The sequence below is a fragment of the Somniosus microcephalus genome, chromosome 4 (genome assembly GCF_052327205.1).
Source record: "Somniosus microcephalus isolate GS21.2 chromosome 4, FLI_Smic_1.0, whole genome shotgun sequence".
In the NCBI taxonomy this organism is placed as follows: Eukaryota; Metazoa; Chordata; class Chondrichthyes; order Squaliformes; family Somniosidae; genus Somniosus; species Somniosus microcephalus.
In genome coordinates this window covers 271,882,214-271,909,002 of record NC_140990.1, presented here as the reverse complement: position 1 = coordinate 271,909,002, position 26,789 = coordinate 271,882,214, and the positions used below count along the sequence as shown (strand labels likewise).

Genomic DNA, 26,789 nt, shown 5'->3' with positions numbered 1-26,789 from the left:
AGGGATCAAGGGATATGGGGAGAAAGCAGCGACAGGGTACTGAATTTGGATGATCAGCCATGATCTCATTAAATGGTGGAGCAGGCTCGAGGGGCCGAATGGCCTACTCCTGCTCCTATCTTCTATGTTTCTATATTTCTATGTCATCGACAGTGCTATCAAGCGACACTTACTCCCCAGTAACCTGCTCACTGATGCCCAGTTTGGGTTCCGCCAAGACCACTCAGCTCCCAACCTCATTACAGCCTTGGTCCAAACATGGACAAAGGCGCTGAATTCCAGAGGCGAGGTGAGAGTGACTGCCCTTGAGTGTGGCATCAAGGAGCCCTAGTAAAACTGAAGTCAATGGGAATTGGGGGGGGGAAGGGAAACGCTCCACTGGCTGGAATCATACCTAGCACAAAGGAAGACGGTTGTGGTGGTTGAAGGTCAATCATCACAGCCCCAGGACATCGCTGTAGGAGTTCCTCAGGGCAGCGTCCTAGGCCCAACCATCTTCAGCTGCTTCATCAATGACCTTCCCTCCAACATAAGGTCAGAAATGGGGAAGTTTGCTGATGACTGCACAGTGTTCAGCACCATTCACAACTCCTCAGATAATGAAGCTGTCCATGCCTGCATGCAACAAGACCTGGACAACGTTCAGGCTTGGGTTGATAAGTGGCAGGTAACATTCGCGCCACAGAAGTGCCAGGCAATGACCATTTCCAACAAGCGAGAGTCTAACCACCTCCCCTTGACATTCAATGGTATTACCATCACCAAATCCCCCACCATCAACATCCTGGGGGTCACCATTGACCAGAAACTTAACTGGACCAGCTACATAAATACTGTGGAAACAAGAGCAGGTCAGAGGCTGGATATTCTGCGGCGAGTGTCTCACCTCCTGACTCCCCAAAGCCTTTCCACCATCTACAAGGCACAAGTAAGGAGTGTGATGGAATACTCTCCACTTGCCTGGATGAGCGCAACTCCAACAACACTCAAGAAGCTCGACACCATCCAGGACAAAGCAGCCCGCTTGATTGGCACCCCATCCACCGCCTTAAACATTCACTCCCTCCACTACCGGCGTACCGTGGCTGCAGTGTGTACCATCTACAAGATGCACTACAAGCAGCAACTCACCAAAGCTTCTTCGGCAGCACCTCCCAAACCCGCGACCTCTTCCACCTAGAAGGACAAGGGCAGCAGGTGTATGTGAACACCACCACTTCCAATTTCCTCTCCAAGTCACACACCATCCTGACTTAGAAGTATATTGCTGATCCTTCATCGTCGCTGGGTCAAAATTCTGGAACTCCCTACCTAACAGCACTGTGGGAGTACCTTCACCATATGGACTGCAGCGGTTCAAGAAGGTGGCTCACCACCACCTTCTCAAGGGCAATTAGGGATGGGCAATAAATGCTGGCCTTGCCAGTAATGCCCACATCCCATAAATGAATTTAAAAAAATCATAAATCAACAAGTTTGCAATTTTTATAGCAATAGCGACCAGCAAAAATCTTTCCGCACTGTTGTTAGAAAGCTTCTTTATAGTTGTCAAATTATAATATTAGATAAATACATTCCATGATTGACCCACTTTTTCATGTGTTACCACGTGTGTCCAGGGTACAGTAGTAAGGATCACCACATTGTGAAATAGAGCAGCTTATTTAATACACCAATATAAATATGGAACTACAGTGAACTTTAATACCTAATTTTCAAGCACAACTATAAAATATAGAGTAACATATTAACCTTTCTCATGTGCACTTACACAGGCCAAATCACTACTGATATGAGCTTCAAACTTCAGTCTCCAAAAGTGAAGGACACTTACAGGAATTGATGTCACTGGAAAACAATTTCCCAACATGTCTTTCTTCTGTTGCTATTGACGGAGAGAGGAGGACTTGTTTACCTGCTGAGGTGTTCCTGAAGTAAATCTAGTCTGTGCTCAACCTCTCCGTATGTTATATCGCTTCCTGACTCTGAGACACCCCGGGCTGCATGAGAAGATGCTGACTGTGTAGACATATCAGGGTATTCTGCTGGCTTTCCACTTTCCCAATCTTTCAGTCTCTCGCAAGCATCTGACAAAATCCATTAAACAATTAGCCAAAAAAAAACCTTAAAGCATTTTTGATATTTATTTTGTTACCTTTAGAGAGTTACTCTTGACATAGCAAATATAACAAAGTAAAAGTTGAAAATATTGCAGATATTTATTAACTACTGACAATATTGTTATTAAAATATCTACTACTGGTATTCAGAGGTAGAAAATCAAAGGTATTAAAATAACCCATTACAGCATGATTTATTGTGGGAGGCAAGATTATCCAAACATAAATATTTGTAGGAAACTAGTCGAGCAGAAAATTAAATATAGCTAAACTGAAGCTGCTTACACATATTTCATGATGGGATGTGATTTAATAAATTTAGTTTGTTTCTTGACTGGCTGATATGCATGACTGCTCAGATATCAATTTCTCAACAAGCACAATTTAAATGCTCATTTCTAATTTTGCAACAAAACTATATTATTATATATATATACATATACACATATAGTATGAGGTATGTTACACACAGCTATAGGATAGCACAATAACTGGAGTATGTTGCAAGTCAATGATGCACGAAGTACATCATCTGAACCACTGCATATGTAATGTACTAGAGAAAAAAAATCAGTTGCTATATTCTATATAAAATGTACAGGTTTTATTGATAGTGCAGCTTATGACATGTATAGCAATGAATAACCAGAAATTGCAACATTGCTCTTCATTATACATCCTGAATCAAGCATACAATGTGCACAGCTCTTAACTGTGACCTCCCATATTGGTGAGGAATTATTTTCTAATGCCAATCAAGCAATCATAGAATCATAGGGGGAAAAATTCAGTTGTTTGTGCCGCTTAAGAGGGTGCCAAGTGGGGCGCAAAGCAACTAGAGGCCGGCGTGGCGATGTTTGTGCCGCTCGCGAAATTAACTAGACAGTTTGCGGTGGTGCTAAACACTACCGCCACGATCTCCTGCGCCGGCAGTTTGTGACGTCATTCGAGTGCGCAACGCCCCGGACTGGATATTGAGTGGCGCCCCCTGCCTTACCGCCTGCCGCTAGCAATGACAGGTTGAGGGGAGCGTTTTGCAGTCAGGAAGGGACTAGGGGAGCGCTATTTAAAGGCGACCGCTTCCTGCCTTTTTTTGTTGGTGACATTTGTGCACCACACATTCTGAGAGAGAGAGAGAGAGAGAGAGAACTCTGGAGAGATTCAATGCTGTGTGAAGGAGTTTTGAGTACTGAGCAGCACTTTGCAGGTTTATTTGGATTTGCCCTTCCTTGCTTCGCCAGCGCTTTGAGGTAGCGCCTCGCTCCTCGGCCTTGCGCCTTAAGGCAGGTGTGAAGCGCCTGATTTAGCGCTTCCAATCACCTTCAGGGGCGATAAAAGCCAAGTTTGCTGTCGGAGGCGATAATTAGCGCCAGGCGCTAAACTTTGCGCACGGCCAATAATGGCGCCCCAAATGGGGCGATACCGAATTTTTCCCCCATAGATTCATACGGCATAGAAGGAGGCCATTTGGCCCATCGAGTCCGTGCTGGCTCTCTGTAGAGCAATCCAGTCAGTCCCATTCCCCAGGTTCTATCCCTGTAGCCCTGCAAGATTATTTCCCTCAAGTGCCTATCCAGTCTCCCCTTAAAAACATTGGGTATCTCTGCTTCCTCGGCAGCAAATTCCAGGTCCTCACTACTCGCTGTGTAAAAAAGTTTTCCTCACCTCCCTCCTGTATCTCTTGTCCCTTAGTCCTTGTACCATCAACTAGTGGGAACAGCCTTTCCCCATCTAGCCTATCCAAACTTGTCATAATCTTGTACACCTCTATCAAATCACCCCTCATCCTCCTTTGCTCCAATGAAACAAATCCAGCTTCTCCAACCTGCCCTTGTAGCTAAGATCCCCCAGCCCCAGAACCATTCTGGTAAATCTCCTCTGCACCCTCTCAAGGGCCTTCACATCCTTCCTAAAGTATGGTGACCAGAACTGGATGCAGTACTCCAGTTGTGGCCTAACCAGCGCTTTATAAAGGTTCAGCATAACTTCTCTACTTTTGTACTCAATACCTCTATTTATGAAGCCCAAGATACCATTTGTCTCTCAGCGTGCTCCTCCCATTTGTCCCTCAGAATTGCTCCTCCCATTTGTCCCTCAGCATTCTCCTCCCATTTGTCCCACAGAATTTGCTCCTCCCATTGTCGCTCAGCATTCTCCTCCCATTTGTCCCTCAGTATTGCTCCTCCCATTTGTCCCTCAGCATTGCTCCTCCCATTTGTCCCTCAGCATGCTCCTCCCATTTGTCCCTCAGAATTGCTCCTCCCATTTGTCCCTCAGTGTGCTCCTCCCATTTGTCCCTCAGGATTGCTCCTCCCATTTGTCCTCAGAATTGCTCCTCCCATTTGTCCTCAGTGTGCTCCTCCCATTTGTCCTCAGGATTGCTCCTCCCATTTGTCCCTCAGCGTGCTCCTCCCATTTTGAAACATAGAAACATAGAAAAATAGGAGCAGGAGTAGACCATTCGGCCCTTTGAGCCTGCTCCGCCATTCAGTATGATCATGGCTGATCCTCTATCTCAATACCATATTCCCGCTCTCTCCTCATACCCCTTGATGCCTTTTGTGTCTAGAAATCTATCTCCTTAAATATATTCAGTGACTTGGCCTCCACAGCTTTCTGTGGTAGTGAATTCCACAGGTTCGCCACCCTCTGAGTGAAGACATTTCTCCTCATCTCAGTCCTAAATGTCCTACCCCATATCCTGAGACTGTGACCCCTCGTTCTAGACCCCCAGCCAGGGGAAACATCCTCCCTACATCCAGTCTGTCTAGCCCTGTCAGAATTTTATATGTTTCCATGAGATCCCCTCTCATTCTTCTAAACTCTAGTCTAGTGAATACAGGCCTAGTCAACCCAATCTCTCCTCATACGACAGTCCTGCCATCCCAGGAATCAGTCTGGTGAACCTTCGCTGTACTCCCTCTATGGCAAGTATATCCTTTCTTAGGTAAGGAGACCAAAACTGCACACATTACTCCAGGTGTCGTCTCACCAAGGCCCTGTATAACTAAAGTAAGACATCCTTGCTCTTGTACTCAAATCCTCTTGCAATGAAGGCCAACATACCACTTGCCTTCCTAACTGCTTGCTGCACCTGCATGTTTGCTGTCAGTGACTGGTGTACAAGGACACCCAGGTCCATTTGTACATCAACATTTCCCAATCTATCACCATTTAAATAATAATCTGCCTTTCTGTTTTTCCTACCAAAGTGGATAACTTCACATTTATCCACGTTATACTGCATCTGCCACGTATTTGCCTACTCACTCAACTTGTCTAAATCGTCTTGAAGCCTCTTTGCAACCTCCTCACAACTCACAATCCCACCTAGTTTTGTCTCCTCAGCAAACTTGGAAATATTACATTTGGTTCCCTCATCCAAATCATCATTGATATATATTGTGAATAGCTGGGGAAAAGCACTGATCCCTGTGGTACACCACTAGTCACCGCCTGCCACCCCGAAAAAAGACCCATTTATTCCTACTCTCTGTTTCCTGTCTGTTAACCAATTTTCAATCCATGCCAGTATATTACCCCCAACCCCATGTGCTTTAATTTTGCACACTATCCTCTTATGTGGGACTTTATCAAAGACCTTCTGAAAATCCAAATACACACATCCACTGGTTCTCCCTTGTCTATTCTACCAGTTACATCCTCAAAAACTCCAGTAGGTTTGTCAAACACGACTTCCCTTTCATAAATCCATGTTGACTTTGTCTAATCCCGTTGATATTTTCTAAGTGTCCTGTTATCACATCCTTTATAATAGACGCTAGCATTTTCCCTATTACTGATGTTAGGCTAACTGGTCTGTAGTTCCCTGTTTTCTCTCTCCCTTCTTTTTTAAATGGTGGGGTTACATTTGCCACCCTCCAATCTGCAGGAACTGTTCCATAATCTATAGAATTTTGGAAGATGGCAACCAATGCATCCACTATTTCCATGGCTACCTATTTTAGTACTCTGGGATTCAGATTATCAGGCCCTGGGGATTTATCGGCTTTCGGTCCCATGAATTTCTCCAGCACTATGTTATTACTTACTAGCTGGAGTGCCCGGCGGTGCCAAGGGTTTTTTGAGGGCATGTTGTTGTTGGAAGAGAGAGAGAGAGCGACTGGGGGGAAGAGAGAGAGCAACTGGGGGGAAGAGAGAGAGCGACTGGGGGGGAAGAGAGAGAGCGACTGGGGGGAAGAGAGAGAGCGACTGGGGAGAAGAGAGAGAGCGACTGGGGAGAAGAGAGAGAGCTACTGGGGGGAAGAGAGAGAGCGACTGGGGGGAAGAGAGAGAGCGACTGGGGGGAAGAGAGAGAGCGACTGGGGGGAAGAGAGAGAGCGACTGGGGGGAAGAGAGAGAGCGACTGGGGGGAAGAGAGAGAGCGACTGGGGGGAAGAGAGAGAGCGACTGGGGGGAAGAGAGAGCGACTGGGGGGAAGAGAGAGCGACTGGGGGGAAGAGAGAAACTGGGGGGAAGAGAGAGAGTGACTGGGGGGAAGAGAGAGAGTGACTGGGGGGAAGAGAGAGAGCGACGGGGAAGAGAGAGAGCGACTGGGGGAAGAGAGAGAGCGACTGGGGGGAAGAGAGAGAGCGACTGGGGGGAAGAGAGAGAGCGAGACGGGGGGAGAAGAGAGAGAGGGAGAGACTGGGGGGAGAGAGAGAGACTGGGGGAGAGAGAGAGAGAGAGACTGGGGAGAGAGAGAGAGACTGGGGGAGAGAGAGAGAGAGAGACTGGGGGAGAGAGAGAGAGAGAGACTGGGGGGAGAGAGAGACTGGGGGGAGAGAGAGAGAGGGGGAGAGAGAGAGAGGGGGGGCGAGAGAGAGAGGGGGAGGGAGGGGGCAGAGAGAGAGAGGGGGAGGGAGGGAGGGGGAGGGGGGGAGGAAGGAAGGGGCGAGGGAGGGAGGGAGGGGGCAGAGAGAGGGGGAGAGAGAGAGGGGGAGGGAGGGGCGGGGAGGGAGGGGGCGGGGAGAGAGGGGGAGGGAGGGGGCGGGGAGAGAGGGGGAGGGAGGGGGCGGGGAGAGGGGGGGAGGGAGGGAGGGGGCAGAGAGAGAGGGGGAGAGAGAGAGGGGGAGGGAGGGGGGAGAGAGAGAGGGGGAGGGAGGGGGAGAGAGAGAGGGGAAGGAGGGGGCAGAGAGAGAGGGGGAGAGAGAGAGGGTGAGGCAGGGGGGAGAGAGAGGGGAGAGAGAGAGGGTGAGGCAGGGGGGAGAGAAGGGGAGAGGGGAGGGGGAGAGGGGGAGAGGGGGAGGGAGGGGGGGAGAGGGAGTGGGGGAGGGGGGAGAGGGGACGGGGAGAGGGGAGGGGGGGAGGAGAGAGAGACAGAGGGCAGGAGAGAGAGAGGGTGAGTGGCCCAGGGCCACAAATGGAGCCAAGCCCTGGGAATGGGCGTGAGCCGGCTTGAGGCTGTGAGAGACGGCCGGGCCCGGTTGCCGGGGTAACCCTTCCCGCCCTCCCGAGCCCCGCCCCCCGCCCTCCCGAGCCCCACTCTCCGCCCTCCCGAGCCCCACTTTCCGCCCTCCCGAGCCCCGCCCTCCCGAGCCGGCTTCAAGACCGCCGATTGCGGTTGGGTCTGCGCTGGAGCCAAGCCCCGGGAACGGGCGTGAGCCGGCTTGAGGCTGTGAGAGAGGGCCGGGCCCAGTTGCCAGGGTAACCCTTCCCCCCACTTCCCGCCCTCCCGAGCCCCGCCACCGCCCGAGCCGGCTTCAAGACCGCCGATTCGCTCACGCTCCGGGCTGACATTGACGTGCGCACTGACTGCCGCCCCGCCCGCCTTTACTAAGATGGCGGTGATGGCTACGCTCGCCTCAGTCCCGCGCCACCACCCTTTAGAAAGATGGCGGCGATCGCGGGCCGCTTGTTAAGCGGGACGGGAGGTGCGTAGCTCGGGCGTGGCTAGGCAACAGAGGCCCAGGCTTTGAGGCCTGCAAAAATGGTGACAGGTAGGGAAATTATAGAGGTTAGAGAAAAGATTTACAAATTAATTAACTTTTTTAAAAAACAATTTGGGCTAAAAATTCAGTTAGGGGCGCCCAGCTCCCCTGGGCGCCGGAATTACCACTGCGCGCGGAGCCACTTGCGCCAGCGGGAAATTCACTTTCAGCGCCCCAAGTGGAAGCCGGCCGCTAAACAAGGGTTTCGGCGCCCCGCTTGGGGCGCTGAAACTGAATATCGTCGTGTAAAGTGCCGCAGCGCCACCCGCTGCGGCACGGCAGCCTGCGGTACTGCAGGCCTTCCTCCCACTCTTAAGGGGGAGGTGCCTGCAACAGCACGATCCCCGCTCACGAGTGCCGGCAAATGAGCCCGGCACCAAGGAGAAGTGCCGGGCTCTCTGGAAACAGCCGGCAATGCCGCGGTGGGGGGGGGGGGTGGCGGTGTAGGAGGCCGGGGATGGAGGTGCGGGCAGGCGGCCGCCAAAAAAGCGGCCGGCCGCACCTCCACCTTAACTCGCCCTACTACCGGCACAGGTAGGCCCCGTGTACCGGTCGCTGTTTGCAGCCGGCGCGGGGGAGGCGGCAGCAACTAAATATGGCCAGCGGGGCGATAGCGGGGCGCTGCGCACACCGATGACGTCATCGGTGGCGGCGCAGAGCTAATGGCTAACGCCGCCATTAGCGCCCCGCTAAATATCGCGGTAGGTTTGCACAGTGGCGCAAAAGCCCTCTTTGGGCGCAAACTGGTGGTGCAGGCCACTGAATTTCTAGGCCTTTGTGTTTTAAAAGCAACTTTTTTTTTGCTGGAAATCTAGATTTGAAAAGAAACACGCAGAAATTGGGAAAAATAAATGAGGAGTTTGGAATCAAGATGGCGGCCACTCACCTCAGCTCAGAAGCATTAGGCCCGCCCACACACGCACCGATTGGTCAACCGTCAGGTCACTGAACTGTAGGATTGGTCAATCGTCACGTCACTCGACTCTAGGATGGCCCGCCTGCACACGCAATTAACCCCCCTCCGTGACGCAGCGATTGGTCGACCGTCGGGTCGCTCGATTGTACGATTGGTCAACCTTCACGTCACTCGATGCTAATGAGTGGATAATGAGCGGAATTTTGAACGTTTTTTGTATACCGTCGGCACAGTTTTTGTCCGACCAAAAAGTAAATATGCCTATGAGAGTCCCCTAATGATAAGCTTTCTTTTGATATAACATATGTGTAGGTACGCTGTATAACTTTTGATTGTATAGCCAGACAGAGAGACAGACAGGGAGACAGAGAGACAGACGGAGAGACAGACAGAGAGACATACCGGTTTATATATATATCTACTAATACTAATTTCCTTTAATTCCTCCCTCTCACTAGACCCTCGATTCCCTAGCATTTCTGGGAAGTTATTTGTGCCCTCTTCCGTGAAGACAAAACCAAAGTATTTGTTTAATTGCTCAGCCATTTCCTTGTTCCCCATTATAAATCCTCCCATTTCTGACTGTAAGGGACGTACATTTGTCTTCATTAATCTTTTTCTTTTTACATACTTGTAGAAGCTTTTACAATCCGCTTTTATGTTCCTTGCAAGTTTACTCTCATACTCTATTTTTCCCCTATTAATCAATCTCTTGGTCCTTTTTTGCTGAACTCTAAACTGCTCCCAATCCTCAGGCTTGCTACTTTTTCTGGCAACTTTATGACTCCTCTTTGGATCTAATACTATCCTTTATTTCTTTTGTTAGCCATGGTTGGGCCGCTTTTCCTTTTGTGTTTTTTGCGCCAGAAAGGAATGTATAACTGTTGGAATTCATGCATTCATTCCTTAAATGTTAGTCATTGCCTATCCACAATCATGCCTTTTAATGAAGTTCCCCTACCTATCATAGCCAACTCACTCCTCATATCTTCGTAGTTTCCTTTGTTTAGATTTAGGACCCTAGTTTCAGATTGGACTTCTTCACTTTCCATCTTAATGAAGAATTCTATCATGTTATGGTCACTCTTCCCTACAGGACCCCGCACTACAAGATTATTAATTAACCCCTTCTCATTGCACAATACCCAATCTAGGATAGCCTGTTCCCTAGTTGGCTCCTCAACATACTGGTCTAAAAAACCATCTTGTACACACTCCAGGAATTCATCCTCCACAGTATTATTGCTAATTTGGTTTGACCAGTCTATATGTAGATTAAAGTCACCCATGATTACTGTAGTACCCTTGTTACATGCATCTCTAATTTCCTGTTTGATGCCATCCCCTACATTACCACTACTGTTTGGAGGCCTATAGACAACTCCCACCAATGTTTTCTGCCCCTTGGTGTTTCTTAGCTCCACCCAGACTGATTCTACATCTTTATTTTCTGAGCCAATATCCTTTCTCACTATTGCTCTGATTTCATCCTTTACTAACAATGCCACCCCAACTCCTTTTCCTTTTTGCCTGTCCTTCCTAAATATTGAATACCCTTGGATATTCAGCTCCCAGCCTTGGTCACCCTGCAGCCATATCTCCGTAATCGCAATTATATCGTATCCGTTTACATCTGTTTGCGCTGTTAATTTGTCTACCTTATTATGAATGCTTCGTGCATTCAGATACAGTGCCTTTAGATTTGTCTTTTTAACATTTTTAGACATCTTAACATTTTTTTGTACTATGGCCCTATGGGGGAGAAATTGGGTATAGCCCCGTTTGGGGCACTAGTTCTGGCGAAGCGCAAAGCCTAGCGCCAGTTGTGATTTAGCGCCATCTGGCGCGATATTGGGTTGCAGCGCCCCTAAAGGTGATTGCGGCGCTAAATCAGGCGCTGCACGCTACTCTTAAGGTGCTAACCTGGCAGCGCAACCCAATTTCGCGGCGGCAGGGCGCAGCGAGGGTGCTGTCAATAATCACTTTCCCTGAGACACAGTGGCGCCGGCCAGCTCTTAAAGGGGCAGGTCAATTGGCATCACCAGACACACTCACTGCCTTGTAGGCCTTCAAAGCGGTGGGAGCCTACCTGTGGCGCACCAGCCTAGCAAGACATGGAAAGGGTGAGGCAGAGGGTGGAACGACTCACTGATGGGGCATTGGATGCTTTGGTTGGCGCAGTGGAATCAAGGCCAAGGAAGATGGTCGGAATGTGATTTATGTTTTAGACAGTCTCCTGGGTGTCAGAGGCAGTTATGTGTCAGTGTATTAGTTTTGCTTTCTGTTGCCATAGCTTTCTCATGTTTGAAGGAACCACATTTTGTTTAATGAAACACTTTCTTCATTTACAATGGCCATGCCTGCTATTTACATGCATCTTGCCCTTCACAGGCTTGGGGGTATCAGACCGGTTCCATTCCTGTTCTTGGAATGGCAGCAAGCATTCCGTGAGAGGGGCCTAGAAGGTACTTCTGATCAGCCTCTGACGCGCAGCCTGAGAAGAGCTGCTCACGTAGAAGTTCAGGCCAGCAGGCATCTTCTCAGCCACCGACAGAGATGTCCTGCACCTTATCTGAGGCTGCAGATCTGGCTGAAGCAGCTGGCACAGCTCAGTCACCACCTCCTTTCTAAATCGCAGCCTTCTGACACACTGCTCCTCCGGCATGTTCATGTAGGAAAACTGCTGTTGGAAAACCCTGCCAGCGTAAGGTCTGCTGTGGTGATGTCTGTTGGCCTTCCTCCGTCTAGCCATGCCTGCCCCCCTCTCCCAGCATCTCAGTGCCCTTTCCAGATGATTCAGCAGCAGGACGTTCCCCTCCAATGCAGCCCCCATAATAAGTGCCCACAGGAAGGTTCCCCATTGTCAAGGCTCACCAACAGCAAGGTGATGGTCAGAAGGCTGAAGATCGTCTGCCTGCGCTGGCTCAGTGGTCAAATGGCTCTCAGTGTGCAGCTCAGCAACTCTTTGTAGCTCTCGAGGAAGTTGTGCTCCAAAAATGGCTGCCGCTTTTAAACCACACCAGTCCCCTTTAAATAACGCTTCTCCAGCCCGAGAGCAACTTGGTAAGGTCCAGGTAAGCTGTCACTATTAGCGCCAGGCACTACGGAGGGGGGCACCACTGAATTTCCGGTCCGGGGCGCCCAAAAGGCATTGCACACTCAAATGACGTCATAATCAGCCTGCGCCCATGAGCGGGCGCTAAGATTTAGCGCCGGCGCTAAATGCATGCTCAATATGGGGCGAGGCGCTAGGCGCCTTGAGCCCGCCCGGAAATTGGCTAGCGCCCCACTTCTCGGCCTCTTTAGGCGTTAATCGGTGGCGCTAACAACCGAATTTCTCCCCCTATTTGTCTTATTACCATTTTTACTTACCCGGACCCTATTTGTTAGTGCACTCCTTTGTTTGTACGCTTTGTCCCTTTCCTGACACAATCTGGTTATCCTTTCCCCAATCACTTTCCTGCACTGCTTCCTTGTCTTTTCTCTTTAGCATTCCAGATTTCTCTCCACTGGGATACCCCCCCCACCCTTATTTAGTTTAAAGCCCTATCTACCTCCCTAGTTATTCGATTTGCTAGAACTCTGGTCCCAGCATGGTTCAGGTGTAGTCCGTCCCAATGGAACAGCTCTCTCTTTCCCCAGTACTGGTGCCAGTGCCCCACAAATCGAAACCCACTTCTCCCACACCAATCTTTGAGCCACGCATTCATCTCCCTGATCCTATTGACCCTATGCCAATTTGCTCGTGGCTCCGGTAATAATCCAGAGATTATGACCTTTGTGGTTCTGCCTTTTAATTTAGTCCCTAGCTGCTCAAACCCTCTCAGCAGAACCTCTTTCTTTGTCCTACCTATGTCGTTGGTACCTATGTGGACCACAACAACTGGATCCTCCCCCTCCCACTCCAAGTTCTTCTCCAGCCCGGAGGAGATGTCCTTTACCCTGGCACTGTGTAGGCAACATAGCCTTCGGGACTCACTCTCCTGGCTGCAGAGAACAGTGTCTATCCCCCTAACTAACTGTCACCTACTACAACCACCTTCCTTTTTACTCCCCATACTTGAACGGCTTCCTGTACCATGGTGCCATGGTCAGTTTGCTCATCCTCCCCGCAGTCCCCGCAATAGTCCACAAGGGTTGCAAGAACCCTTTGTCCCTCAGCATTGCTCCTCCCATTTGTCCCTCAGCATTGCTCCTCCCATTTGTCCCTCAGCGTGCTCCTCCCATTTTTTCTTCAAAATTGTAATCAGGGTCCTATATTCGTCATAGGATCCTGATTTGCATATTAAAATGGCCTACTGTTCTTCCAAGATAGCAGTGGTCGATGCACCAGCGTATGTAGGGTGGTAAGTGATCTGAGAGCATTTTCGGCCACCACTGCCCCATTTCCACTGGGTGGGATGTCTTAAAATCAGGCCCATGGATGTGAGGAAAAGTAATAACTTACAAATGAGGCAAAAAATTAATCGGAAAAAAAATCTCAGAGGCTTCAGTGAAACATTCTGTTTTCAGACTTACAGTTAGTGGAGTAGCCTGTATAGTAGATCCCACTTATATCCTACAACTTGTTCAAGTTCATGTGAATCACTGGAACTAATTCATTTTCATCAATGTTTTATAAAAGAAAATGAACAACATAACTAATACATTACTTAATGTACTTGCAATTATATATCTTATGCCAAAACATTTCAATGTACAGTACTTTAAATAATGAATTACTTTTTAAAGTGCAGTGAGTGTTGTTAGTGCATCAATAATTTCTGCTAGTTTACAGTTTATAACTTTGAATATGCATATTGCCCATTGTCCTTGAAGAAGAAAAAGAAGAAGAAGACTTGCATTTCTATAGCGCCTTTCACGATCACCAGACGTTTCAAAGCGCTTTACAGCCAATTAAGTCCTTTTGAAGTGGAGTCACTGTTGTAATGTGGAAAATGTGGCAGCCAATTTGCACACAGCAAGTTCCCACAAACAGCAATGTGATAATGACCAGATAATCTGTTTTTGTTATGTTGGTTGAGGGATAAATATTGGCCAGGACACGGGGGATAACTCCCCTGCTCTTCTTTGAAATAGTGCATTGGGATCTTTTACGTCCACCATCTGAAAGATGGCACCTCTGACAGTGCAGCACTCCCTCAGTACTGCACTGGAGTGTCAGCCTAGCTTTGTGTGTTCAAGTCCCTGGAGTGGGATTTGAACCCACAACATTCTAACTCAGAGGCGAGGGTGCTACCAACTGAGCCACAGCTGACACGCAAATTATTTCTGAGTGCAGTCTGAGTGTGAGATCCTTCTATATGAGTGGACACCGTAGGGAACATGGGGAAACATTTTGTTCAGTTTGGAACATAGGAACAGGAGTAGGCCATTCAGCTCCTGATCTGTGACCTAACTCCATTGGCCTTTACCCCATATCCCTAATACCTTTGGTTAACAAAGCCATTGGCTGCTTTTTTGTTTAGCTGACTTGCCAGGTGAATTGCCTAAACTTTTTTCATTCTCAATACTATGCAATGAAATGGGATTTACCATATTACATTTAATACCCTGAAGTAGTCACTGACAGCAGCTTTGCTGAGTTATGTTCCGGTACCTCACCTGACATCTTAGCTCTTTTTTCAGCTTTTCTGTTTTGTATTTCAGATCCTTGTGCAAACCCCAGTCTGCAGTTCTCTTCTATCTCTGAAGGATAGTCCAATATGTCGGAACATAATGGTTTCTTCTCCTCATCAGCAGAGGTAGAAAAGGGAGATGAAGCACTCCGCTTCTCTTCGGAATCTCTTTTTTTATAATAATGTTGTCGGTCACCTCTTGGGATGTCTTGGGATGCTTCATGGATCCCATAGTCGTCTTCATTATCATCTGTAATAGCAAATATTACTGAACAAAGTGAGAGATTGCTATTATAAATAAGCCAAACACTGGAAAGTAGGCTGGCTTTTGATTATTAGCATTCTTATAGATTCCCATTAATGGACATGGTTGATTTCTGATGTAATTTGCATAGGAAGAGCCAGTAAAGCATTCAACAATCAGTAACCATTACTTCAAATCTATCCAAAAAATAAATCCAGCTCATCATTCACATTCCACTGTATAGTCTGCTGGTTTCAATATAATCATGCAGTTCAGTAATAATTGAGATGCATTACTTAGTTTAAGGTAAAGCTCCAATACGATATGCCATTGTGTTGTATCATGAAATACATTTTATGGTAATGAAAATGGAACTCTAGTTTAAAATAAGCAATTTTTCCTATAAACAAAACTAGCAGTACCTAAGACTGCAAAAGACACAAGAAGAACGATACTGAATTATAAAGTTTAAATTGGAAATATCTGCTTGTATTTGCTAAATTCAGATTTTAGGGCCAACACAACATACAAGAGAGAAATTACCTTCATCCGTTCTCTTTTTGAAGGAAAGTTTTCTTCTTCGAGGTCTGGGAATCTCCTCATCTGAATCATCACTTGTTTCTGCTCTGAGTAGCATGTCTGCCTAGAATGTGAAAGAGCAGCAGTGGGTGGCTTCAGACAAGATTAATCACAGTAAATGAGAAAGAAACATTTCACTCTTTACTGGACTAAGGTTTAAAGGACATAAAGAGACACAATGCAGGGGAGTAATTTTGTTGATAGTGTTAAACGTGCATTATTGGCTCAGCCACCTGCTAAACAACTCTCCTGATGTTCATTTAAATGACAATCAGGAGAGGTGTGTAATGGAGGGGTTAAGCTAATATGGCGCCTTTACACAATCAGCTAAAGAAATTACCCCTAATGCTTCATAAACTGGCCAAAACTGACTCAATCTCCCTGGGTAGAGGTACCATACTTTTCTAACCCCCGTCAGTCCATTCAACATTGTTCAGATAAGTAATATTAACATCTGAAATAACAACAGAAAATGCTGGAAACACTCAGCAGGTCAGGCAGCATCCGTGGAGAGAGAAACAGAGTTAATGTTTCAGGTCTGTGACCCTTCCAATTGTAAAACAACAATTTATTTGTTGATATCTAGAGATTATTAAGGGCAATATTCTATGTTGTCATAGTCAGATCTCTTGTAGCACAGTTAAGCTTAGGTGAGTTGTGTTCACAGAACAGTGCAGAAATGGCAGCAGCAACTTCCACCCCACGTTGGGATATTGCAGCACTCAGTGGAGCACCCATGAGTCGCGGTGGGGAGGTGGAATTGCACTGGTTGCTTGTGTCTCGACATTTTCAATGCAGTCATGAAGATTTTATTTGTTCTGCTTATGATTTTGTTAGAAGTACTAACCAGAGGAAATATTCATTTATGATGTCACTTCAAATAGCAACCAGAGCAATTCTAACCCCAAGATCAATAACAAGTGTCTTCTTTGGTCATATCCACAAGCACATTCCATCTTCAAATCCAACAGATATTACAGTACTATAGCAAGCATCATATGCACTGCAAATGACATTGATGACTTAGACTGCATGCACAAACATTATGGGCTGGATTTTGCCAATGGGGAGCTTTTGGAGGCGGGACTCCCTCTTGTCGGGTTTTAGTCCCGTCTCCATCGACTTCTGGCCAACCCACACTATTTTCCCTTGATTGACATTCTCTGTTGTTTGAGTCCTTGTATTCAAGACTCACCAAACCTCTTTCCTGAGCAGAAATCAGATGGCAGTTGCATTGGAGAATGCAGCAGCCATTCTGGCATCTCTGCCGCGGAGATGCCGGAGTCTCCGGTTCCCCAACTTTTGAAGTCTGCAGGAAGAAACAAAGGTAAGTGAACATTTTCTATCGCTTTTCACTCACCTCACATACTTACCTCTCCACACTTGCACCCATCACTCACCTCCACAGTGCACTTTTGGAACCCTCCGACCCCCGCAAACCCACTGCTCGCCTCGCTGACCCTGGCGGGGTTACCCGACGTCGGGAAGCCCGCAACTGTCGGGGTAAAAAGGGGATAATCCTCTTAACTGCCTGTTAACTATCTGTTAACAGGCAGTTAAGTGGCTGTAATCCCCTTCCCGCCTCGGGGAGGTGGCTCCCAGCGCGGGTCAGGTACCCGCCTCCTGGGAAGATGGCACGGAGGCGGGTTGAGGGTGGGATGGGTACCCGCCCCCAGATTCTGCCATTTTCCCGGCAGTCCTGCCTCCAAACCCACCTCCCCAGGCCTGGCAAAATTCCCCTCATGACTAAGTGTAAGGCTGCACAATCTACATGTATCATATTACTATTCAATATCTCCATGGATTTGTGTCTTTAATGATGTTTCTGTTTCTCCCCTTGCTATACAAATTTATTTTACAATTGTGTTAACAAATTCTCACTTCTCCACAGAAGTTTCTTTCCCACCAAGTTCCATAACTACACGGCTGTTTTTTCTCTCAGGCCCTACAGCAACATAACTTCAGTAGGCTGGGACTTCCACACGCCCCATCCAATTTCCCAGGGTCATGCTCATTGAAATAATTCCAGCGGGCTCCTAGTGTGATTCCTGCCTGCAGCAGAGAGCCCCTCCTTGGAGAAGGGAGGGACATCGCTGAGGCAGGCCTCAGGCATCTGCCTCAGGGTAGCCTCCAGGGCAGCTGAAAAAATCTATTTGAAAGAAAGAAAAACTTGCATTTATATAGCGCCTTTCACAACCTCAGGTGTCGCAAAGCGCTTTACAGCCAATTAAGAACTTTTGAAGTGTATTCACTGTTATAATATAGGAAACATGCAGCCAATTTGAACACAGCGAGGCCCCCATACAGCAATGTGACAATGACCAAATAATGGCCCATAAATTCCGTTCCATACGGGTGTGTACGCGTTGTGTACTCACCCGTAGGGCCAACGGAAGTGCCGGTTTTACGCATGCACCGCGCATGCGCTGGAAACCGGAACTTCCGCTCCTCAAAGGGCCTCACAGGACAAACGCCTGCGCTGGATAGGCAGCGCATACGGCTGCAACTTCCGTTTTTTCAACAGTTGCTTCAGTCCAGGTAAGTCTGAAACAGCTGCGCCTGGAAAAGCAGGCGCAAGTCCTGCTTTTAACAAGGTAAGAGGTGAAGAAAGTAAAAAAAAAAAATGTTTTCCACTAATTTATCATTTTAAAATACTTTAAAGAAAGGTAAGTTTATTTTTAGCCCCGTTAAAAACTTTAATTATTTTTTTCTAAAATTTAAATTTTTGTTTAAAATAGTTAATTTATGTAATTTATAGCCATTTAAAAAATGTGATGTTTTAAAAAAAGTTTATTTGAAGTTTTACTTATGTTTTGGGGCTGATCTCTGTCCATAGATTTGACAGACCTTCCTGTCAAATCTATGAGTGGAGATTCCCTGCTCTGATTGGCTCCCTATGGCCCACGTGATCCCAGGGATGCTGCGAACTAGCTGCGCCTCTGGGATATGCGTGCCCTGCACACCGGCAGTTTGAGGAGGCACATCAACGGAATTCTGCGCCTCCCGGGAGCCCTCCGGTCCAGGCACAGATTTTTCAGGCTCGCAGCCCTGCACCTGCGGGAAGGCTCCGAACGGAATTTCTGGGCCAATCTGCTTTTAGGTGTTGGCTGAGAGATAAATATTGGCCAGGACAATTTGCAATAGTGCTTACGTCCACCTGAGAGGGCAGACGGTGCCTCAGTTTAATGTCTCATCCGAAAGATACCACCTCCGACAGTGCAGCACTCCCTCAGTACTGCACTGAGTGTCACTCTAGATTATGTGCTCAAGTGTCTGGAATGCATGGACTTAAACCCACAACCTTCTGACCCAGAAGTGAGGGTGCTACCACTGAGCCACTGCTGATGCTGAAATGTTAAATTTTGCGGGGTTGAAGTATGTAATTGAGTGTAACTCCCGAGGGAAATCTGCCCCTGCATCTTCAAGTCTGAACACGTTGACTAAATACTTAAAGAGAATTTGATACTGTTTAACTGTTAAGCCATCATTAACACTGTTTAATGATTTAGCTCTGTCTGACTTTAATTACTGTGACATCATCTGTTGCATTGCTTCTGTTAGTCTTACAAGCAAACCCAAGGTTTTATATAACAAAGCTGTCTGGCACTGAATGAGCACCAATGGAATAATGTGTTCAAATAGATACTGAGCTAAAGGCAATATTTGTCATAGGATACATTCTGTGGTGATGATAAGTATAGCAGCTGATCTGATCTACAAGATAACTTTAAGCTTGAGAAGTGATTATATTAACAGGGCAAAAAAGCAGAAACAGCTTGATAGAAAGAAATAAAGAAGAGCTTGCATTTACATAGCACCTCTCACACTCCCAGGATGCCCCAAAGTGCTCGACAACCAAACTTTTGAAGTTTAGGCACTGTTATAATATTGAAAAATAAGGAAGCCAATATGTGCACAAACAGCAATGAGATAATGACCAGATCTATTTTTAGTGATCTGGTCCCCTGCTCTTCTTCAAAATGCCATGGGCTCTTTTACATCCATCTGAGAGGGCAGTGTTTATATTAAGCTGTGGCGGTACCACTGGTTGTCCCTTACATTGAGATACATAATTCCCTTTAACTTACCTTACTGTATGTTTAACTTACCTTTTGGGGCCGTTGCCCTTTTAACTTACCTGTTGGGGCCATTGCCCCTTTAAGACGCGCCCTAGCGTGCTGACGTCACGTCACGTACGACGTGATGTGCGTGCGGCGGCTGCCGGCCTGACTCGGCCTTCCAGGACGGCCGCTGGCACAGCCCGGCCTAGCGTCTTCGGCCGCAATGACCAGCCGACGGGAGCGACGCGATCTTTCGCTCCCGTGGCAAGCACCGGCACAGCCCGGCCTCGCGACCTCGGTCTCAATGGCCAGCCTCCATACCGGGAAGAGGCACCGACGCAACGGCGCAGCTCACGTGACCGCCTAAGCGCACGCGAGCCTGATGACGTTATCACGCTCTCCACAGGACTGCGAACTCAGTCCTCGTGGAGTCCCCGCTGGGACAAGACCTACACCACGGTGCTCCTACAGTCAGCCATCTTACCTGCTATCTTACCTGATGTAATTAGCCTGTTCCTGTAAATAAACAACTTATTTATAGTTCGTCGAAGTCAAACTCTCTTATTTAGTGGCGATCTACACGAACCGCTACAAAGCTTATTTTTCTTACTGCTGCTAGTACAACTTTGGACAGAAATCAGACTTAAACCAATATGGTTTAACATTATGCCAATAAACTTCCTGTGAAATTCTCTTAATTAAATACGTGACCTGGTGCTTTCAACAGTGACAGACCTATAGCCTAGTGTTATATAGCCAACAATTCCTTCCTCCTGATACAACCCAAGTTTGGAGGGACAGAATCTGTAATTTGTACTGCTGCACCCTTCAAGTGGACGCAGTACAAACATTCATACCCAACATTATTCTTTACTGCTGACAATATTATTAATTGCAGACTTTATCACCAATTTTAGAATGGATATGCATCTCACAATAATGTGCAGTGTGGAGTAATTGTGTTGTAATTTTTAGCTGTTATAAGTATATTACAATAAACTAAATAAGAACATTCTTAACTTTAGTTGGTTGATGTTTATGAGTTTTCTACACTTCAACATCACAATAACAATTTAAGATATCAAATTGTGTAGGTATAGTGCCACTAACTGCCGACATGGCACAGTAAAATGCTTGTACTGTACATAGTTCAACATAAAATGTTTGCATATTGCTATTTGAGTTGTCTTTGTTAACTGCATAGAATACTCTGTAAGGAAATAACTTCAGTGAATAATTCGTTACCTTCGAACCTTCATCTCGTAGATTGAATGTGAGTTCCAGGTTTGTTAAGAAGTAGTCAGAAAATTCAGGATACATGTCCAAAACTTCTAAAAGGTCCTCCCTCTGGATCTTGTGCAAATCGCAGTACGTCAGTGCTCGTACATCAGCATTAGATTTCCCAGGTCTTGCATAAAGATGGATCATTTCACCAAAGATATCGTTTTTCCCTAGACAGAAACAGATGTTCCTTTAAAAATCGAAGCTCCTTGGACATAAATCTTGAGTCACTATTTCCCCCCAACAACAAGTTCATAAAATTCCTAAACTTCTTTTGATTTTCATACCTTGAGAAAGAGATTTAAATAAATGATTGAAACATGTAGCTCAATGAATGCAACCTGGGGTCTGTGCTGACGTATTGTTCTTGATGATGTATGATATAGTTCTGACCTTCTCTGTAGAAGAAGTAACATAGATGCTACTTGTGTATGAAGCTGCCACTGAAACTTCAAAACAACTGTTCTCTAACTGAGAACATGTGCAGAATGCTAGGGCTGACTAGCAAGCTTCTGCATAGTATCTTGAGTGCTTTATTCTTTTCTCTAGGGCTTTTACAGATCAGTTTTGATATCAATAACACACACCATTTCTTTTGCCCTATTTAATTTTCTTTTTCTAACTAATTAAATTGTATTTATTGATGATTATGTGCTAAGTTTTGCTGAGTTCTAGTTGGCTAATCCTCAATTTCTGAAAGAGAAATTCAACCGGACAAGTAGAATGTTGGATAAGAATTACTGCAGCTTTGAAACAGAATGTTTTAATTTACACAAAGTATTTTTTGACTTTGTTAGACTTGTTGTAAATGGAGTTCTATTCAAAGCAGAAGTGGTCGTATTTCTGTCCTGTTCAAATGAAGTATAAGTTTTGTAAATAATTCACAGTAAAAGCAAGTGGAAGTACTTTTAAGGTGTCTCTATTACTAATAAACGGGTCTTTTTCCGAGTGGCAGGCAGTGACTAGTGGGGTACCGCAGGGATCGGTCCTTGGGCCCCGGCTATTCACAATATATATTAATGATCTAGACAAGGGAACTAGATGTAATATCTCCAAATTTGCAGACGACACAAAGCTGGGTGGGCGTGTGTGCTGTGAGGAGGATGCCGAGAAACTCCAGGATGATTTGGACAGGTTGGGTGATTGGGCAAAAGCATGGCAGATGCAGTATAACGTGGATAAATGTGAGGTTATCCACTTTGGTGGCAAAAACAGGAAGGCAGATTATTATCTGAATGGCACTAGATTGGGAGAAGGGGAAGTGCAACTAGACCTGGGTGTCCTTGTGCACCAGTCGCTGAAGGTAAGCATGCCGGTGCAGCAGGCAGTTAAGAAAGCAAATGGTATGTTGGCCTTCGTAGCGAGAGGATTTGAGTACAGGAACAAGGATGTCTTGCTGCAGTTATACAGGGCCTTGGTGAGACCACATCTTGAGTATTGTGTGCAGTTTTTGTCGCCTTATCTGAGGAAGGATGTTCTTGCCATGGAAGAAGTTTAGCGACGATTCACCAGGCTGATACCTGGGATGGCAGGAATGACGTATGAGGAGTGATTGGGTCGATTGGGCTTGTACTCGCTGGAGTTTAGAAGAATGAGGGGGGATCTCATTGAAACTTATAAAATTCTGACAGGACTGGACAGACTAGATGCAGGAAGGAAGTTCCCGATGGTCAGGGAGTCCAGAACCAGGGGTCACAGTCTAAGGATAAGGGGTAGGCCATATAGGACAGAAATGAGGAGGAATTTCTTCACCCAGAGAGTGGTAAACCTGTGGAATTCTCTACCACAGAAGGCAGTAGAGGCCAATACATTAAATATATTCAAGAGGAGTTGGATATATTTCTTAAGGCTAAAGGGATCAAGGGGTATGGGGAGAAAGCAGGGACCGGGTACTGAATTTGGATGATCAGCCATGATCTCATTGAATGGCGGAGCAGGCTCAAGGGGCCGAATGGCCTACTCCTGCTCCTATCTTCTATGTTTCTATGTTTCTAGGGGTTAATCATTGCAGTTGCACAGGATTCAATATATTGGTAATTTTGCACAGTCATGCTTACAAACATTTGGTGTGATGCACATTTAAATAAACTTTCTTTCCCAAGTAATCTAAGATCTATCTTTATGGATGATAGTGAACTGTTAAAAGAAATTCAGAAACAAACACGAATGAGATGTATGATTCCTTTGAAAAGATTTTATGAGATGCATCCGTGCTGATTTTTTAAACTACCCAAACAATTAACAATCCACTAATAAGTAAACAAAATTTCTCTAACTTCAGTGATCCAGCTGTGCAATGCACAATAATAATAGAAAATTGCTTAACACTGGCAGAGAAAATCCTGACCTACCCAAAAAGGATTTCATGTGCTCAGGCTCCTAGGTTTCTCCTGTGTGTATTATGCATGATGGTAACATTAGGACACTTTGGCATAATTGCAGATTAAAAGCAAAATCATTTTCAAATCTCCTCTAGGGCTATTTCACTTTCACTGCTTGGGTGGTAAACTGCAGGAATGGATTGCTCTCCTGTTACAGAACCGGCCTGATTTTCAATTCCATTTAATTTTCATTGATCCGCTCTGGCAGTTTACCACCCAGTTTCACCAGAGGATTGCCGGGGGGTGGCGGGGGGGGGGGGGGGGGGAGTGGTGAGGGGGTGGCCCAGGGTCTCCTGACAATGTGAGGCCCCCCAGATCCCTTGTGCAGGGGGGCCAATTTGAGGGTCCAGGCTGCGTCTCTTACCTACCTGTTGGGGTTCACTTCTGCCCATTTGAACGCATTTGGCATACCAGCCTGCAGTCTTACAACGGGTTCTGTCTGACCCAGACAAGCAGGAACTCCCAATGTGAGGAATCCCCACCCCTGGGACTGCTTTCTAATGTCATCTGCCTTGTAGAGGGTGGTGAAGGATCTGTCTCTTACAAGGCTGCCCAGAAAATGGCAGGGTCTATTATAAAGGATGTGATAACAGGACGCTTAGAAAATATCAACGGGATTAGACAAAGTCAACATGGATTTATGAAAGTGAAATCGTGTTTGACAAACCTACTGGAGTTTTTTGAGGATGTAATTGGTAGAATAGGTAAGGGAGAACCAGTGGCTGTGGTGTATTTGGATTTTCAGAAGGCCTTTGTTAAAGTCCCACATAAGAGGCTAGTGTGCAAAATTAAAGCACATGGGGTTGGAGGTAATATACTGGCATGGATTGAAAATTGGTTAACAGACTGGAAACAGAGAGTAGGAATAAATGGGTCTTTTTCGGGGTGGCAGGCGGTGACTAGTGGGGTACCACAGGGATCAGTGCTTGGGCCCCAGCTGGTCACAATATATATCAATGATTTGGATGAGGGAACCAAATGTAATATTTCCAAGTTTGCTGATGACACAAAACTAGGTGGGATTGTGAGTTGTGAGGAGGATGCAAAGAGGCTTCAAGGCGATTTAGACAAGTTGAGTGAGTAGGCAAATACGTGGCAGATGCAGTATAACGTGGATAAATGTGAAGTTATCCACTTCGGTAGGAAAAACAGAAAGGCAGAGTATTATTTAAATGGTGATAGATTGGGAAATGCTGATGTACAAATGGACCTGTGTGTCCTTGTACACCAGTCACTGACAGCAAACATGCAGGTGCAGCAAGCAGTTAGGAAGGCAATTGGTATGTTGGCCTTCATTGCAAGAGGATTTGAGTACAAGAGCAAGGATGTCTTACTACAGTTGTACAGGGCCTTGGTGAGACCACACCTGGAGTACTGTGTGCAGTTTTGGTCTCCTTACCTAAGAAAGGATATACTTGCCATAGAGGGAGTGCAGCGAAGGTTCACCAGACTGATTCCTGGGATGGCAGGACTGTCGTATGAGGAGAGATTGGGTTGACTAGGCCTGTATTCACTAGAGTTTAGAAGAATGAGAGGGGATCTCATTGAAACATATAAAATTCTGACAGGGCTAGACAGACTGGATGCAGGGAGGATGTTTCCCCTGGCTGGGTGGGGCTTTAACGAGGGGTCACAGTCTCAGGATACGAGGTAGGACATTTAGGACTGAGATGAGAAATTTCTTCACTCAGAGGGTGGTGAACCTGTGGAATTCTCTACCACAGAAGGCTGTGGAGGCTAAGTCACTGAATATACTTAAGAAGGAGATAGATAGATTCCTAGACACAAAAGGAATCAAGGGGTATGGGGAGAGAGCGGGAATATGGTATTGAGTTAGAGGATCAGCCATGATCATATTGAATGACGGAGCAGGCTCGAAGGGCCGAATGGCCTATTCCTGCTCCTATTTTTCTATGTTTCTATGTTTCCAAAATCCTGGAAATGGCAGGATGGGTCGGTTTGAGGCACGACCAATTTGCATGGTTGAGCATCATTTCCATACCGTTGGTGAGTTGCTTGCACATTTCAGGGGAGGGCTGTGGAAGATCAGGCATCACAGGAGGGAGATTTTTGAGGAGGCAAAAGGTGTGTTAAATGAGCTGTCAGGTCCCTTTATAGGTGCAGTGCACTTCAAGTGCAAGCTATCTGTTGGCCACCCAGTGGTTGATCAAAGAGGAAAATACAGCATTCCTTAGAGAATTATGGTTATCAATAAAAACAACATCACAGGGGTCAGCCAATTTGTTGGTTTGACTTTTGGATATCTGCTACTATTACGCAACAATGGACATATAACTGTCACAGTTGGAAAATCGTGGGCAGCACGCATATGAATTTGCAACGTTTGCTGCTGACAGGCGAGATTCCCCCCTGGCACCATGAACTGATTGCAGTTTTAGCCAACAGACCGGACCTATAAGCTGCTCCACTCCCTCGGCCTCTACTCCTAAATCTTCCCATTCATTAAGCTAACACTAGGTCTGAACTGGTATTAAACACTCACCTTTTGAAGAGCTCTCAATGGTGTGGATTTGTGCTCGAGTTTCCAATGATTGGTACTTTCCAGCACACCAACAAGCATAAAGTGGCTTTTTCCCTATCTAGGATTAATTAATTTCCAGAGAGATAAGGCTGGTCAGAGCCGCACCAAACAGACAAAAACAGTCTGTAGGCACTTTCATCAAAAATCCCACCACTCTCTACTTCTTCACCAAAATTAATGAGGGCAAGAATTGCAGATCACTAATTGTTTTAATAGCAAGTGTTTCTGAGCAACAAATGGAAAATGTGAACATTGACCACCTCTCGGGGAAAGCTGAGTTTAAAAGAATCTTGGTACAAATGATATAATAATTTAGGTAGGTTGTCTAAATGACATGAAAAAGGAGCTAATTTATATGTTATTAATATAGAGAAGGAGTATTCCTGGCCTTCAGAAATATTTAGAGAAAAAACAAGCACTGCGAAGATTTACAATGGATTTACCGCTGAGTAGCCCCATTATGTCAAGATTTACTCTGAAGGCCATTTATCCAGTGAAAAATGAGTAGTTTTAGTAAGATTTAGCTTTGAACACCTGCTCAATATCAGCCAGGCATTGAAAAATAACCTAATTATACAAAGGATTTGTCAATAACCTGGAAAGGCAAGTAATATCACAATTTGATGAATGTTGCTTTAATTTTACAATACAGCACCTGCGCCTGAAGGTTAAACTGCAAGAAAGTGTTACAATACATCTTTGCTGACAAGTGCAAAGTACTTTTTTTAAGAGACACTGCATTTAGCTATAACATGACTTGCTAAGCATTAGATGTTCAGTTATCAGCCTATTCCATCATTCTGTAGGCAAACAATGTTTACAGATACCGATTAATGGAAAGGCTCCCAACCTCAGTGTAACTTTGGTTCTATAAATCTAATGATATGGATTTTGTGATACTCATCTTATGCTAATATATCATTTGACAGGAAACATTTGGTTGCTAGTCATACTAAAATCCACAGGTTTCAAAACTGCGACCTGTAAGATTATCCCGGAGTCCCTGAGGTTGGCAGATTTCTAAACATCGAATTTTTGAATTTTTCTGCATTTGTTTCACTTATTAGTATGTTATTTTTATGCTGTATACTTATTTTAAAAAATACTGCAGAGATAG

The 26,789-nt window shown here is 46.0% G+C and overlaps 1 protein-coding gene across 1 annotated transcript in view; it reads right to left on the bottom strand.

Annotated features, from left to right (window-relative positions):
* The window catches only part of LOC147120461 (voltage-gated inwardly rectifying potassium channel KCNH7-like), a 383,986-nt gene that overhangs the window by 40,204 nt on the left and 316,993 nt on the right, over positions 1-26,789 (bottom strand). The window contains exons 8-11 of the mRNA XM_085986426.1: positions 20,714-20,919; positions 15,372-15,471; positions 14,571-14,834; positions 1,916-2,087 (exon numbers count right to left, since the gene is read on the bottom strand). Coding sequence (XP_085842552.1) covers positions 1,916-2,087; positions 14,571-14,834; positions 15,372-15,471; positions 20,714-20,919 — 742 coding nt within the window. The remainder of the gene's footprint in view (positions 1-1,915; positions 2,088-14,570; positions 14,835-15,371; positions 15,472-20,713; positions 20,920-26,789) is intronic.